The sequence below is a fragment of the Lepidothrix coronata genome, unplaced genomic scaffold (genome assembly GCF_001604755.1).
Source record: "Lepidothrix coronata isolate B3197 unplaced genomic scaffold, Lepidothrix_coronata-1.0 Scaffold185, whole genome shotgun sequence".
NCBI classification, from domain to species: domain Eukaryota; kingdom Metazoa; phylum Chordata; class Aves; order Passeriformes; family Pipridae; genus Lepidothrix; species Lepidothrix coronata.
In genome coordinates this window covers 295,231-312,057 of record NW_016690365.1, presented here as the reverse complement: position 1 = coordinate 312,057, position 16,827 = coordinate 295,231, and the positions used below count along the sequence as shown (strand labels likewise).

The window sequence follows — 16,827 nt, the reverse complement described above, 5'->3', positions numbered from 1 at the left end:
CAAACATCTTTCTCTGTCCCAGTCTACTCACTGAGGGTGCAGAGTGAAAAACAGAAAAGGCCTTGGTGCTGTGCAGTCACTGCTCGACAACAGCTGAAACACTGGTGTGCTACCAACATTAATTTAGTCACAGATACAGAGCACAGCATCACACTGGCTGCTAGGAAGCATCCCAGCTACAGCCAGTACAATCTTCTGCAGTATCTAGCAAAATAGAAATACATTAAAATAGCTTTTTGAACAACTACACCAGGTCAATGTAATTAGGGTACTGAGAATATGACATTTGAGTATGGAAAGAACTATGTTCAGATTGTACTCTCAGCAAAACAAGATATAGTCTCTGCTTCCTGAGAATACAGATTCCGTTCCAGTCCATTGTGTATGAACAATACGGGTACTATTTTTCTGTATAACAGTTGTCAACATGGAGAATATCATAAAATATCTATTGTCTGATGTAACAGATCTTACTTGTGTTTTTCTTTATATCTCAATTGAGTGAAGATGTTCAAAGGTGTCATAGATTTTTTTTCCAATACTTGTTATATTTCAGATTAAGAGAAAGCAGCAATGAATATAACCCTTAGGCCTCACCTTTATTTGTCATCTGAAGTGGCTTCTGAAGTGGCTTGCTTATAAATTGGTTTATATAGTTAGCCTATTAAGGAAAACATGAAGTTGATTAACTCAAGTTTGTCTGTGAAATGCAACACCACAATGTTCCACTGTGCATTGCCATTAACACTTCTGTGTGTATGCATCGACCACCACAATTAAGTGGGAAAGTAGGAGTTGGTACTTAATGTCCATTTTTTTATTTAGTTATTTATTGCAAATTGTTGCTCTTTTGACTGTGAACTCATCACCTTCCTCTAATATAGGTTTAAATAATTGAAATTTATATTTTCAATAAGTTCAGTATTTTAACAGTCAGACATTTATACAGCAGATAATAACATCAACGCAGGAGTAATGTGAGTAAAAGTTGAATGTCCACAAGCTTTTTTCCAAATGATGCACATCTGAAAATTTTAGGTTGCCCAATAAAGATAACTTTGGGTGAATGCTTAGATGCCTGTAGCTGCAAGTAGCTTGGAGTAATTGCAAATAGAAACAGCTTGGTGTCTTGCTTCTCTGATTAGTGAAAAGCTGTCCCCAAGTGTTGTCATATTAGCTGTGTTTCTCATCTAAATAGCGTCATACCAGTGTGTGTATAAATATTGTCATTGACTAGTGTTCCCATTAATGGACTGCTTAGGTAGCCTGATTAGGTTCCCACTTGACCTTCATTGAAAGCATTAGTATAGCAATATATATATATTTTTTTTTTACTTGTATTTAAGTAGGTTGGCTCTTGATTGGCTGGATTTTTTAATGTGTTTTCTTTTAACCCATTCTTTGCCACCAGCCTGCTATTTGGTTTGATTGTGAAGAAAAAAGAGTAATTTTTTTAATCCTTTTTGCATTATAGGTTAATCTCCGAGCCACTGATGTGAAACTTATGCGCCAGCTCCTTATCATCAATGAAAGTATTGAATCAATCAAGTGGATGATTGAAGAGAAGGCCATTGCCAGTAGAGGCAGCAGTTTGAGCGGCAGCCTGTGCAGCTTGCTGGAAAGTCAGGAGACATCCCTCCATGACAGCTGTAACAGTTTACAAGACTGTAGTGATGGACTGGATGGAATATCAGTAGGGAGTTATTTGGACACCTTAGTGGATGATGTCCCTGGTCACCAAAGCCCTTCAGATATGGACAAGTTCAGTGATTCTTCTGTTACAGAGGACCCACAGCCTCTTCATAAGCATCCCAAAATTGATTCTGATGAGTACTACTGTTTTGGTTAATAAGGAGAAGTTCCAGTGGGACACAAATGCACTTGTACTTATCCTTTTTCTTTGCTGCTGTTTTATTTCATGTGCAAAAGCCCCAGAGTTCTCTTGGAAGGAGAACATAATATGATACTTCAATGCTACTGCATAACTTTTCCATTGCTTCTAATGCATTTTCTCCTTGATAGGTTGGGCTTTTCTTCTTGCATTTTCTTTTTCATAATTTATTGTCACAATTTTTCTTTCTGTTTGTTTCCATTTTTTACAGTGCTGTATTTACAGGTCTTTAAAAGTGGTGAAGAAAAAGCTTTATCTTTAAAATGAGACATCAGGGAATGAGAGCAACAATTTTGTATTTGTTAGCAATAAAATATCTTCTAAAAAATATATGTTGCCATAAATTTTATTGACTACCAGGTTTGGTCTTTCCAAAGACATTTGTTTTTATTGAGCCTTAAATCTGAATCTTGAAAATACCTCTAAAAATAATTTTCCTTTTATAAGCAATGAAATTTTGTTCTGTTAGGCTGTCTTCACTTGAAATATAAAGTATCCTAAACTTTTCTGTGTGGGATTTCTTTCTTTTTGCAATGTTCTCATGTCTCTTGTCTAATTTTGCCATTAAATTCTAAGTTTGCTTTTTTATTCAGCAGTGTTGTCCTGCTGTCTTTTGGTTACTGATTTGCAAGTAAGAGTTTGCTTTAACCTTTTTGTGCTTGTTGGTGCAGTGGAGAGCTGCAGCTAGTCAGTTATGATAAAAACAGCTGAGAACTAAAACAGTAACTGTTGTGTGGAAAGTCTCCTGGTTCATGCTTTTGTGCAGAAAACTAGAAGATAAATTTTATTTTAGCTGCTTCAGAATTATAATAAACACCTTAAGATTTTATCCTTCTACAGTAAGAAAAAATTAGAATAAAAGAAATAGAATTGAACTAGACACTTTAACACATAATGAATGTGTATTTCCAGTGTACAGACAGTGAAAGAGGTATTGATACTTACACGTCATCTAAAAGTGTTCTGTTTTGCCATGTCTGGCAGTATTCTTACTGCTAGTAAACATGAAATTCCCTCACCAAAGAAAGTAATATTTGATAAGTAAAAGGCAGTGTCCCACTTAAGAACCTTTTTACACTTTCTGAAGGGATAAATGCCATGGCCCGAGGGGAAAAGGAGTAGGGACGCGGCACCGCACAAAAGGGTTCAGACGCAGCTGAGGGTCTGGGTGCAATGCCGATTTATTAAGAGAACACAGGGACTTATATAGGGTAAGGGTGAGGGGAGGATTCATAACTGGGGAGGTGCATGGGACTGACAACCAAGGGTGAGACAGGATTGGGAGAGAGGGGAAAGGTGGGTGTGACTTGTGGGTATCCAGGGGAAGGGACCAATGGGGCCTCACTCTGCACTGCGGCAACTCTCAGCCAATCAGTGACAGAGGAGCGGGAAAGCCAGGGGAGAACAGGGGAGTAAACAACTTTTGGCGGGAAAATCTGAGGGACAAAGGGGAATAACACTGGGGTACATTAAATTTAGTATGAAATCAATGATAAACTGGGGAATAACAGTCAGTCCAGTAAGACATCAGTCCATTCAAGCTCCATAAATGTCTCTCCATGCTTGAAATCTTTCCCAATCGGATTTCGTATTCTCCTCAGATAAACTAGCACATGCAGCAGCAGATGTATGTTATTTTAGTTCATTCGGAGTAAAGTAATAATCCGATAAGGTTCTGCTCTTCCAAGCCATGTTTCCATGGATCTGTCTTGTCCAGTCTTGAGCAACATTAAATGTGAAGAACAGGTAGAAAATCAAGAAATTGAAAGTGGTAATTTGTGCTTTGTGGGCTAGCACCATTGCTTCTTAATACAGAAGATGTCTGTGTCCTTCAAAATTAAAAACCAAGACATGTATGTTTTGCTTTGGACATCATGATTTCTTCAAATAGTGAAGAAATGTGTGGTTTCCAAGAATGAGCCTTCTCAGTTCTGCTTCTGAGATCAACCTCGGTATTTCAGATAGCTTGAAATAAAATGGAGGCAAGCCCTCCAATAGCAATGCTGTGCTGACTTAACTTTTATTTTTAATTCCTTCCCAAGTTTATGACTGCTGGACATAGCTTAAAAAAAAAAAAAGTTTGAATTAAAAAACGTTGGGAAAAATTATTTCTCAGTGTAAGATTAAATAGAACTTCCAATGTGAATTCAAAATAGGTTTTACTACTTTAAATTATTTTAATCTAAGGAACAGAACTAAATACCTGATATAAAAGTTTGGCTATCTTGAAAGTTTTTTCTACCTTTATTGCTTGACATGGAAGTTAAATATCAGGATGTATGCTCCCTCTGAATCTAGTGAATGTGCAATATATAGAGTCTTTTCTTCCTCAACTGAGATTTTGGGCAGTAGGCCAAGACGCGCATAAAATTTTTCTAATGTGTAAAAAATTAAAGAATATTCTTAACATACATTCTCAAATATCCCCTCAAGTTAGGCTGAAATTATTTCGAGGAAAATAGTCTATAGCTGTCATTCACTCTTTCACAGCTGGAATAATGGATAAGGAGTAATTACATCAGTGATAGATTTATCACATTATGATTTAGAAGTCCATTTAAATGGGAATCAAAGGTGGGGGGGAAAAGCCCACTACTAGAAGTTGTGACATAAAAGCTGTATGTGATTAGAAGCTTTTATTCCCCCACGTCTCGACTGGAAGTGGAGAAAGAGTACAAATGCCAAAACAGAGGTGTCAGCAGACTGTTAGAAGTAAACAGGAATTTTCAGGTGTTTGTTTCTGATATCCAAGAACATGAACACTTCAGAGATTTAGGTTTGACTTAAGTTCCTTAATTTCATTAACAGGATTTCATAGTCAGTAATTTACTCTGACTTGTCACTTAAGACAGATCATGAAATTTGATCATCTCTTAAAATTAGTCAAATAGCTTTGACACCTGAACTACTACTTGACTGTTTAGACAATGGAAAATGTTCAATGCTCATTAAAAAGTATTCACATTGAGTCTTCAACTTTGGTTTTAAAGTTTGAATATTTCTTCTAGCTTCCTCTTTATCTGGTTGACCTTGGTCTTGCAGAACCTTTTTGTGGTAAAAAGCGATCTGGATGCCCTCTTCTAGCATAGGCTTCTTTGTAATTTTTTATCTGATTTAGAGAAACACAAACACAAAGCTGTGTTTGTTTCAAATGGATAAAAGCAACAGTATTAAAAAAGTGTAAAAATAGCAAATATAATTCATTATTCTGTCACTTTCTACCACCTTGGCTCTTGTGACACTCAGCTTGCTTTCATGCATGACAAACCATTTCAAGAAACTTTGTAAAATCACAGGTGATGAGCAACACCCAGTCCATTCTTATTTCCATACTACTGAAGTTTTGTCTTTGAAAGACATTCCACTATGGAACCTGTGTGATTCAGAGACAATAAGGGACAGTCAAAAATAAGGTAAATTGAGTATGCTTTCTGTTTTAAAATGAATCTTTCCTGTTAATAATAGGAACCAGCTAGTAAATGAATATGCTCTGGTTCACAAGCAAACTACTGAAGCGGGGGGGGAGGGGAAAGCTTATATTTTCACATCTGAAAACTGCAGTTCTTTAAAGATTCTGCCAAGACAGTCTAGTTATGAAGTTTCAAGGTACTTTCAAAGGAGCAATTAAAATTCTTTGAAATCTCTCTGCCAGCTGCCAGGTCTACTATTGATCTCAAGGTTGCACGACTATGTCTCCACAAATGCTGTGAAAGTGTGAAGAACCAAGCAGGAGCTCTTCCATCTTCCATCAGAAGGCCTGAAACACTGCACTAGGAGACCAAAGACAGAGCAGCATCTCTGCATTTGGAAGAGGAACTACCATTATTCTATGAATAGAAACAAGATGACTAAAAAAACCAGAAATCTGGTGTAACTTAAAATGAGGCCTAACTTTTGAAGGGAGTGGTAAAATGCTGGAAGTACTGTAGAACTGTCATTTGAAGTTTCAAAAATCTTTCTCTGCATTTCCCTTTGAAAAGGAGAACTAGTTAGTCAAGCTGGGTGAAGTGCAGTCTGAAGTTATGTCTGGTTACACCATGTAGCTGCATCTCATATAACCCTATATAAGTGACTGAGAAACTGTGGGGGTTTTGTTCAGTAATCTTAAGCAGTTACTAAGCTGTCGAAAAAGCCTGTGCTAGTATTTTTCATCTTGCCAACACTTCTGAACCAAGTCTAAAAGATGTGTCTTTGATATAAAGAATTAACATATACACAGTAAACATGAGACAAGCAGAAACATCAGTCATTGTACAACAAAGGAGGCTTTGTTTTGCTTTAGATGTGCTCTCTTTCAGAAAGTTTGTCTTTCTCAGAATACCTATGAATTGACTATAGAAACAGTATAAGAGCATCCTGCCTTGAAACAAACAGAAGCTTTTCCCTTACATAACTTAAAAAGAGATTAATGCTGCCAGCACTTGACCCTCCCATTGGCCAAAGATTAAATTTCCCTAATAAGTATGTCTAGAGTGAAAATAAAACAATTTATTTTTTCCCCCATGAAATTTTCTATGCTATGGCATACCACTAGTTTGGTCTTCAGGACTGACATTTCCCTATTATCTTGCTTGGTTTCCTTGGCTCAGTCTCAAAAATAGGATATTTGAAAAGATGTGTCTTTTAGTTACAATTAGGGAACTACAAGAAACAAATATATGATAATAAATACTAATGACTGAATTTTGAGTTGAGGGATGGATTGTTGTTTTATTGGGTTTTTTTGCATTTATTTCTTTCTTTCTTTTTTTTTTTTTTTTTTTTTTTCAAAAATAAGCTGCAAAAACTGTTTTGGTATTCCTGAGCAATTTTTTAATTTCCACCCCCCCCTGCCCATTTTTGTCTGGTATTCATATAGAGAGAAAACAGCAGATTGAGCCCAAAGGTATGAAATCATGCTTTTATCTGGGAACACTTATCCTCAGTGCAAACTTATCAGCATTGCTGGGTCGAAAATTTTATAGCTGACAGCTATAACATTATAGTCCTTTAAAACCCTTTTGCATAATGACAGCATTGTTCATCTTCTAGAAACCTATGAGACCACTGAAACCTTTTTAGTTTAGAAAGGATACTGCTTTGATTTTGTGAAGGAAAACTTTAATGTAAGAACACAGTAAATTTTGGTTTATGAATTATGAACTCAAAGGACAAAGTACACAATAAAATAAACATCTTTTTGTGTTAGGTCTGTCTTATAGTATACTGTGTTTCTCTTTAATGTTGCTGGAGACAGCATTTGTCTTCAATCTGTATTATATTACTAAAACCCAAAAAGTAGTTTACTTTTTACAGATGGTATTGTGTGAGGTTTTGTCAGAACTATTTAAAGTTGTAAGAGCAGTAAGAGGATGCACTGGAATACTGAATTAAAAATAGGTTTTAAGCTTTAGAAATTTTAGTTGTAAACTATTTATTATTGGCAATATGGCTATTGCTACTATTTCATTTTGAAGAAAGAAAAACTCTGTTCTGACTCTTAAATATTATTTTTTTGCATTCCAAGTTAATTTCCAAGAACAAACACTACAGAAAGAGAACAATAAATGTTATATGTGAGATTATTCATATAAAATTACTTGGTTAATTCTTTTTTCAGGTTTTACTGTCAGAAGTGTTCCCATCATCTTACCGGATGAATGTCTAAACAATAGTGTATGGCTTATCTGGAAAATCAGTATTAACCAATACAGCACAAAGCTGTATTTGTAATGAAGTGATTGTGCTGCCTTTTTAGAGAAAAACAAAACAAGCCACCAAAAAAAAAAAGCAAAGCAAAGACATTTCTCTAGGAAAGGAAGGAAAAGAGACAATAACAGAGTAGTTATCAATGCATCCAGTCCTGTGTGTGCATCAAAAGGATAAGGGATCTCAATATGTTAAGGACAAATCTGAACTGCTGCAGGAGGCAGCCAAAATGTTTTATATATAGAAAACAAATCTGGATGCTTCCTCTGCATTTTCAGTTTACTGAACTCTACCTAAAAGTGTTTGCTAAACCAAGGGAAAAAAAGATTATCAACCCAGTATTTGGTAGTCTTCCCAGATTACTTGTTCTAGCTTTATGACATGCTAATTTCCAGGTGACTGTTCAAATATTTGAAGAAAAAGTGCTACACTTTTATTAAAGAAGTACACGAATATAAAAACATTTTTAACAGTAATTCATGCTTATTTTTCTCCTATTGATTTTTTAAAAGCCACCTTTTTCTAAAAGGCAGCCTTTTCCTCTGAACATAAGAGGACTATGCCAATATTTACATATTTTGCAATCCAATTATTTAGGCACAGTTATTAACTTCCCAGTTGATATCACAAATTATCAAATTAGGGACAACCTATTTTTTTGTGCGTCTCTGAGAATTTTGATTGCTCAGAAGACCACCTCTTTCTCTCAGGAATACAGTGCCCTTTGTTCCTGACAACTGGCTATCACAGAGTTAGCACAGTCAAGTAATCCTAAAAATATTTTGATGAGGGGGGAGGAGAAGGGTAATTAAAATGCTCCTCGCTTTTGCACAGAGAAGCTGTGTTTGGAACAGTGACATAATTCTTAGGACAAATATGGCTTTCATTTTGCCACCCCACCTCCCCGTTGTCTGAATTAATGTAAATATTTGCTTCAGTCCATGAAGCTACTCAGAGTCATTGCTGGGTCACTTTCTTTCTGGTATTCAACAAGCTGATATCAGCAGAGACATTTGCAGAGTGAGTCACAAGGCTGTATGGGAAGCTACCAATTTGTTTAATCTTTGCATAGAACATATTGCTCTTCAGAACACCACTATCAGAAAAGGTAGAGTTGAGAAAGGCTTTCAGATAATAATTATGGGTTTTTTTAAAAAATTAATGTAAGCCTAAACTTACAATCTTATCATCCTGCTTGTCATACTGTAGCTTCAGTTACTCCAGCCACTCAAGAAGGCTGAACAATGAATTTCAGTTTATAAGAGGAAGACTGTGATTTATTGATGACTTTTTATGTCAAAGCATAAGTAAAAGAGAAAGATACCATCAAAATGTTATGAAAATATTATCATGATACTTTTTGCTCTGAAATGAATTACAATTCAGAATATTCCCTTGGAATTGCTGAAGACTAATTTTTTTTCTTTTCATTTGGGAGAGAACAAAACCTCTCCAGAGAGCTTAGTTTCTTGGTGAACTGGAACACACAGATGAGGAAGTGAGTGAATATGGAGACAGTATTTGAATAAAGAGAATATGCTACTGACCCATCTGAAGTGTACACTTGCAATTGTCCTGGAAAACAAATATAATCTGATTGATTTCCAGAGGTGAATCTTAAAAACACCTCTGTTTGTAGCGGACTTTGACAGTATTTGTGGAGACTTCCTTGTGGGTAAACATTTGGTGGCTGTGGGCTTTCGGGTTTTTGTTGGATTTTGCTTGGTTGTTTTGTTGTTGGTTTTTTTCCCCCATTACTGAGTGTTAAGGTAAAAAACTTACATTTGTACCAATTTCTGGTTTAGGAAATCAAACACCATCCCTTCTTCTGTCTTTACTTTCAAGTGCTTGGCTGTTAAAACCACTAAGACATTCACTGAACAATGGTGATCTGTAACACCATACCTGGAGTTGGACTTTCTCCTTAAATGCTGGCATTTCTCTACCTTTAAATAAGCATGCATGAAACATTTTAGTATACATTTGAATTTCCACGGTAGAAAATCAGCTTAGAGCAGTGTACTGAGGAACTCAACCCTGTACCAATGTTTCCTTACATTTCTGCACAATGTGAAACCTTTGATTTTTTTATTTCTCTTTTCCATATTGTAATAAATCCATGATACAGTAAAATATAGAGTGGCTTTTTCCCCTTACGTTTTTCATTCGGACCAAAAAACATCTAGCAAGACTTTCAAGTTCTTGGTATTTCATAAAGATGTAAGAATCACTTAGAAAGAAAAATTTACTCTGTTTTTTCTCAAAGAGTTAAAAAATTGTATAGAACTTAACAAGGCAATATCCATGTTTTCAGATCCTTTACTATGGCAATTAGGGCAATAAAAGGAACAAGTCTGGTTTACTCCACATTTCTAAGTGTATGTTAATCTTGACATTATGACATGAGCATTTAAAGCCTGAATTGCCAGTTTTGCCATGTCATCAGACTGATGAACCATTGACAGTGTAAACATGATATATTGCCATGTTTTAAGACTAAGTGGCACATCATCTAGCCTGGGAAATGCTTTCAGTGAGGCGTCCTCAGAATGGCTGATTTGTGCTACCAATCCCAGGTTGATTCTTATCCTTTTATACTGATGAATATTAATCAGCAGGACCTGAGGTGGTATCTGGAATGTACAGTACACAAAAGACTGTACCATTAGAGTCTTTCATGAACAATGTACAATTCATTCAATTTATTAATGCTCTGTTTCCCCTTCAGGCAAATCATTTCACCACTGTGTGAGAATAAAGGGCTTCAGTCAGACAACTTTGACAAACTTGACATGTTATTGGACAGAAGCCATGTTCTCAGATATAAACCCACAGCATGTTTTGCTGGGTTTTCTCATAACCAGGCCTGGAAAAGGAACACACATTTCCATCAGTGTCAGGTTATTTGATGCAAAACTTAGAAGTTAGCATATGTCTGATATTGAAGAGAACTGCTTAGTGAGAAAGACTTGGAGCTGGAGAGGGAGGGGAGAAAGGACACTGCCAATGTCAAAAGATACTGTTGTCATGGAGGTTCCAGACGGTGGCTCAGAACCAAAAGTACAAAGCAGGATTAGTCATAAAAGACAGGAAAAACAATTGCATCTCATTTGTCCCATCTGTCTCCTTTCCACCGTTGCAGATCTCATGGATATGTACACTTGTAAGGCAATCACAAGGCATCATTCCTTTTCACTGGCTGTTTCTACACATATAGGGGATAATTTTATGAATCCTTTAAAATGCTACAGCTTGCTTGCCTCTCCTGCCTCTCATCCCAAGCCACTTTCCTTTTTCACCTTGAGAAGAGCCTGGAAGAAAACTTAACCTGTCCCTTTTAACACTCAGGTAAGGAATCCTGGCAGAGGAAGAGCTGGTCACTATTCAACCCACCTTAGCCTCTCAAAACTGCACTACAGGCTTTGCCAGCTACTGATTTGTGTTAACCAGTACAGTAAACAGAACTTTATTAGCCAAAAGGTGATGAAGAAGGACAAAGTTTAAAGGCTTTATAATTCTTTAATTCAGCGGTAGTCTATATTCTGCTCATGTTTCAGCAGCTTGTCTACAAAATGGGGCTATATTGTGTCAAAATATCAAAATAGCAGGTAAGAAAGTCTAGCTTTTTCCATGAATAAATTAAAAATAAATTAAAAAGAAGAAGAAGAAGAATTACCTATGTTTTTGATGTGGAGCAATAAGGTACAAAGGTTTGTTACTTTTCCTTGATAGTGAGGGAAGTTCAAAGTACAATTTGGAATAAAGCCCAGAGTACCTGGAATCACATAACTTTATCAAGGACTGCCTTTTCATATTGACAAAATACTGTTCTCTGCTGTAGGTATCTCATTTTTTAACGTGGCTTCTGACTTCCAGCCTGTAAGGAAAAAAAATTATATACTGTATATGTCTTCATGTTTTCTACATATTTTATGCTTTATGTATAGAATTCTTTCCTTTTTTTCAGATTACAAAGTCAGAGTAATTTCTTGGACACCTAGCCTCATTTTGAAAATTAAGTGGATTTTTGTTCTGTGTACAGGTTCATTGTTTATTAAACTTCAGCAGTTATTGTTTACATTGTTACATTGTTTAGAATTATTTTAAATTATTGACTCATCTACCTGTTTAAACTTCTAGTTTTCACAATGGTAAAGTGTGTATATTGGTTTTTTCCTTTCATTGCACTAATTGAATTTATATAAGAATAATAGTACCATCTTCCCCTTTAGTGATAGGGGTCTTCCTTTCAAGCTTCTGGAACAATTCTGTTGGGATATTTTTGCCTTTTTGAAAAACAATGAAATATGAATAACATTTTTCAAATCTTGCAAATCAATCAGCACTTTATTTTAGAAGTGCTTTCCAGGAGGAGGATTTGCTCCAGTAATAAGCTCACTCATTAAGATACAAATATGAGAAAACTGGTCTGGAAAACAATTGGCTTTCTTGACACACTAGGCAAAGTGCAAAGAGCTTACTCTATGCCCCTGCATAATCTTCTTAAAGAACAAGGCAAAGGACTATTTTATCTGTTTTACCTACTTGCCTCTAGCTATTCTGACAGTTCAGTAAGGTGGAAAAATGTACCTTTTCATGGGAAAGTTCTGGCAGACTCTCCAAACAAACATTACAAAGCTGATTTGTAGGCAGTCTCTGGCAAACCAGTTCTCTACAACAGTTCTGCAAGTGTAGACATTCATTTCAGAAAGATACTTAAGTATGTGGTTAACTTCAAGTGAGTGAGTAATCTCATTGATTTCAATGGGACTATTCATGACCTTAAATGCCTGGCTGAATCAGGAACTAAGTCTTTCTGGTTATCCTTTCAGCCTTCAGAGCCGACTCTGTGCAGACACTGAATCTTTCCAAATGAAAGTTCGCCAAACGGTCTTCACTTAGTATCCAGGGTTCATTGTTCTCTCAGACTCTAAAATGCCTCTGTTATCATCACATTGCTGGAAAATAATCTAGCTTTCAGTTGCTTCATTCTTAATCTTTACAGAGATCATCATGTAGCAATATTATCTGGTAACGCTGTCACTGAAATTGTGACCATGCCAGGGTTCAGTCAAAAAGTAGGGGGGGTTATTAGTCAAAGTATGAGGCAGTTTTCTTTTTTTAAAAGTCAGTACTTTTTTAAGGTTTGTTGTAATCTAGGCCAACTTTTCAGTCTTTCTGAAAAAAAAAAAAAGGGAAAATATACATTGTGACAGGAATAGGAAAAAATATTAATAATTCTGTTATAGCTCTGTCAGTACTCTCTGTCATAGAACCTGCTTAAGATGTTTAAAATTTGTAATTGCTTTGTCAGCTTTCCAGATATCTTCAAATTATTCGGGGGGGGGGAGAAAAAAGAAAAAGAACTGTCACTGGCTTTCTTTTTCCTTTTTTTTATTTTAAGGCTATTTCATCGTATTGGGTTAATACAGCACTACTTAGTTCTTTCACTGAAGAGCAGTCCTACATGTTGCTGGCATGTACTCTTGTGAGCTGGGTGATAACATATTGTAGTGCTCTTCCTGAAGACATTAAATGTGTAATTAAAATACAAGAGAGTGAGATCAGAAGAACGAAGGGTAAATCTATTTGTAATTGTCTATCTGTTCTGTATGGATACTCTTGCTAGATCTCTAATGTTTTTTCTGGTATCCTCATTCTATTAATTGTCAAGTCGTAGGGACTTAGCTCAGGCTATAGACAAAGGCTGGGTTTTCTTTTTCTTTTACTGTTGGAGCTACATTGTTGTCTGTCAGTACAAAACAAACAACAAAAGTCTCTTCTTTTTTTCTATTGTCTCCTAAGGAGCTATGGGAGAAGTCATTAGAAAGGAAAAGGGAGATAAATGCAGCAGAAGTATCCTTCTAGTTAGGGATATACAAGAGAAGCAGTATCACCGTGGAGTACTATATGTGTCTTCTGATCAAGAATTTCAGACATGTTATTGGACTTTTCATAGTGTCTCTGGACCTGGGTATGGATTAACAAAAAGAGATTCCTTTTTTTCTCTTTAAAAGAGAAACTTTTTTTCTCTTAAAAAGAGAAAAAAAGTTAAATGTGGTTTAACTATGTTTATGCTTTCTCGCTGATCTCTTAAGCAGAAAATACATAGACTTTGTAGTTCTAGGGATGTAGAAGCAGAAATTTACAGAAAGAGCTGACATTTAAAATGAAAATATGACAATAGTATCTTAGTATGAACCGTATCCTTCAAAAATGCTTGAGGACTAACCCTCTTTCTGTCAAAAGCTGCACATTTGCTCAGATTTATTTATCCAAATTGTCCCAGAATTTTGCCAAAATTGCTTGTGTGTGACAATAAAGAGCACACAGTATACCAAAGACTAGTGCCATACAGTGTGACCAGTGTAATTTACTGCTTTTTATCTGTTATGCTGTCTTCTCCTCACATGTGTGTGTTGTGACCTCTGAATAACATAGGAGGAATCAAACTCTAATGTGAGAGCATAAACAGGTAGCATAAATCCAGGAGATGCTGGGAGTCTTGGAGCAGCCAGTCTTCTTACAAAAGGGGAAGAAGATTCAAACCATTATTTTACAGATCAAATCCATTTCTATTATATCCTCTTGGGATTTTTTATTATTCTAAATGGAAAACTGTCTTGCAAGGAAATTTCTAGCTGTTAATGCTTCATTCCATTAATAAAATCAATATTTTATTTATTAAAGTGATTCTTGCTTACTAGAATATGCACCTATTTTGTTCTCATCGGAAATGCAAGATTGTTTAGGAAATGCTCATTTGATTCACTGTAAAGTTCAAGGACATTCAGACAAATGGTTGGCTGGATCACATTTAATGGATTATAGCAAATAGAATGCAAGAACCAAAAAATCTGTATAATAGGCTGTGGAATTAAGTAAGTATTGACCAGTGCAGAAGAAATCAATGGCTGTTGAAAAAAGAATGATTACAGTATACTGCATCCTCAGGGTATAAGCATATAAACACATATGAGTGTTTGAACTTTTGAAGCTTTATTCTGTTTAGGCAATACAAAAAACCCTTGGAAGTATTAAGTAATCTAATTGTTACTTTCACTGAGAGAGAGAAGCAGTACAGGGACAGTTATTCTTGTAAAAATATGATAATATCTTTATTGCAAAAAATACAGGTGACATAAATTCTTTCAGAATTGTCTAAATGTTTACAAGGGCCTGCTCTAGTCTGACAAGAGCTGGAACGTCTGTAATTGTGTTAGGGCAAAACCATCAATTTATACTCACTTCACTCCGAAAAGCTAGGTAGTAAAATGGCTCCAGGGGATTCCATGCTGATTACATGTGAAAGGCCTTCAGATTGTTGTGGAAGGACATACAAATATTTTGGGCCAGCATCTCACAGAAGTGTTGAACTGAATCATGTACAGTACCAGTGTACAAAGACAAAACACAAGTTCCTTGGTCAAAAAAGTGAAAGCAGAACTATCATAATCTTGTAAAAAATCTGGCATAGCAGTGTACTTAACAATTTTCTACTTTTTGGAGATATTTCCATGTATGAAGTTCATATTTATGTTTTTCCTACAGAAGTATGTAGCCTGCTGCTTTCAAAAGAGTATGCTGCTACTATCAATTATTTTTCAATGTGATTCTCTGTTGATTGACTTCCTCTGTCAACAGAAATAAATGAATATTGATATTCTTGCCAATGTTATGAGAGAATACATTTTAACTTTTAACCATAACTACTTTTAACAAGCAGTTTAACAACTTCTACTGAATTCAGTAAAAGTTTGATAGTTTGACTTGAATAACTTGTTCTGAAATAAAAGTCAACAGCTTAAAAACTCAGCGAATAGATCCACATTTAGGTAGATAGGGAAGTAGTCCAGCATCTCAAAGTGCTGAAAACCAAAGTGAAATTACATATTCCTCATGTTTATGCTTTCTAATTGGCAGAAAATATTGACAACATCTTAGCAGAAATGTATTAACATCTTAAACTCTGTGTTTGGAATTTTTTGTCTTCAATTGTGTTTGATAATTTTCAGTAAGTGCACAAATGAGATGCATATCACAAAGTCCTGAAATTTAAGAAAGCAAGCCAAAATACTTGTTCTTCCCACCAAGCCTGAAGATTTTGCCCAGTTGTGTTTGTTAGGAGTCCTACCGATATGACTCTGGCCGACTGATTTAATTCTGGCCGGTCGCATGAATCATGCCCAGATCGAAGTCCCCAGTGGTGAAGCTAAATTCAGAATGCCCATTAACTTTGTATGAATTAATTAACTGTGCACATGACTGAACAGTTCCATTAATTATTTAACTCTATCAAATTTAAAATTGACTTGGACTTTATGAGCATCAGTTAAACTGTGTATATCAGTTGGATAAAGCAATTGGCACAGGAAGTATTTACAACCTAACTAAGTTCTATGGTAGAGATCTATTTTTATTTCCTGTGTTTTTTTAATAGTCTTTTTAGTCTTGGCTGAGAAATACCAACTTTGCCACATTTAAGCTATTTATAAATCTAGGCCTAATTCAGTTAACAGTTTAGGTAGAGCTTAAAGGAGAATTATTTTGGGGATGTCAAGAAGGCTCATTTCGACTTTTTGTGAATATACTCTTCCAAGTTTCTAAGCCAGTCTTAGAAGGAAACTAAAACCCCAACTTCCAAATGAATAAGAAGGAAGTTCTTCCAACAGACTTCTTCTTGATGTCTATCATTCCAGCCATCCATTAAGATGTGAAAATCCTGATTCAGATCCATTCTACCCCCGATTCCCATTTCTTTGCCTCTAGATACTTCCTTGAATGATGTGGTTTATAGGTTAAACCGAACACCTAGGGACTGACACATCTGAGTTTCTGTCTCGCTGTCATTAAGTTTATATGTATTTTCTACAAAACAGGACCACATCATGAGGAAATTTTAAAGGGCTTATCTTCTGTGAAAGAGTTAACCTTTGTCTTAATGTCTTCTGTAAACCAAGCTGAAAGGGAAGGAAAATAAAAACAATATTTTAGGCTGGATAAATTGTTTAATTCGATATAAAATAACTTTTTTCTCTTTTTTTTTGTGTTTGACCTCTATATTAGCACATCCATTTTGAGAGAAATTTGAAGTAAGATGAAAGAGTTCATCTGGGAGACAATATAGAAGTTTTTTTCAATTATATGGACATTTTGAAAGTAGATGTAGAGCCAGATCTGCTATGTATCCTATTTATCTTCTTCCTTGATGATAATAGTCCTCAAGTGTTTGAAGAATGTAATCATAT

At 35.6% G+C, this 16,827-nt stretch overlaps 1 protein-coding gene across 1 annotated transcript in view; it reads left to right on the top strand.

The window, feature by feature from the left end:
* LURAP1L (leucine rich adaptor protein 1 like) overlaps positions 1–2,393 on the top strand; it is a 21,110-nt gene extending 18,717 nt beyond the window's left edge. The window contains exon 2 of the mRNA XM_017830900.1: positions 1,475–2,393. Coding sequence (XP_017686389.1) covers positions 1,475–1,849 — 375 coding nt within the window. The 3' untranslated portion in view covers positions 1,850–2,393. The remainder of the gene's footprint in view (positions 1–1,474) is intronic.
* The last annotated feature ends 14,434 nt before the right edge of the window (positions 2,394–16,827 follow it).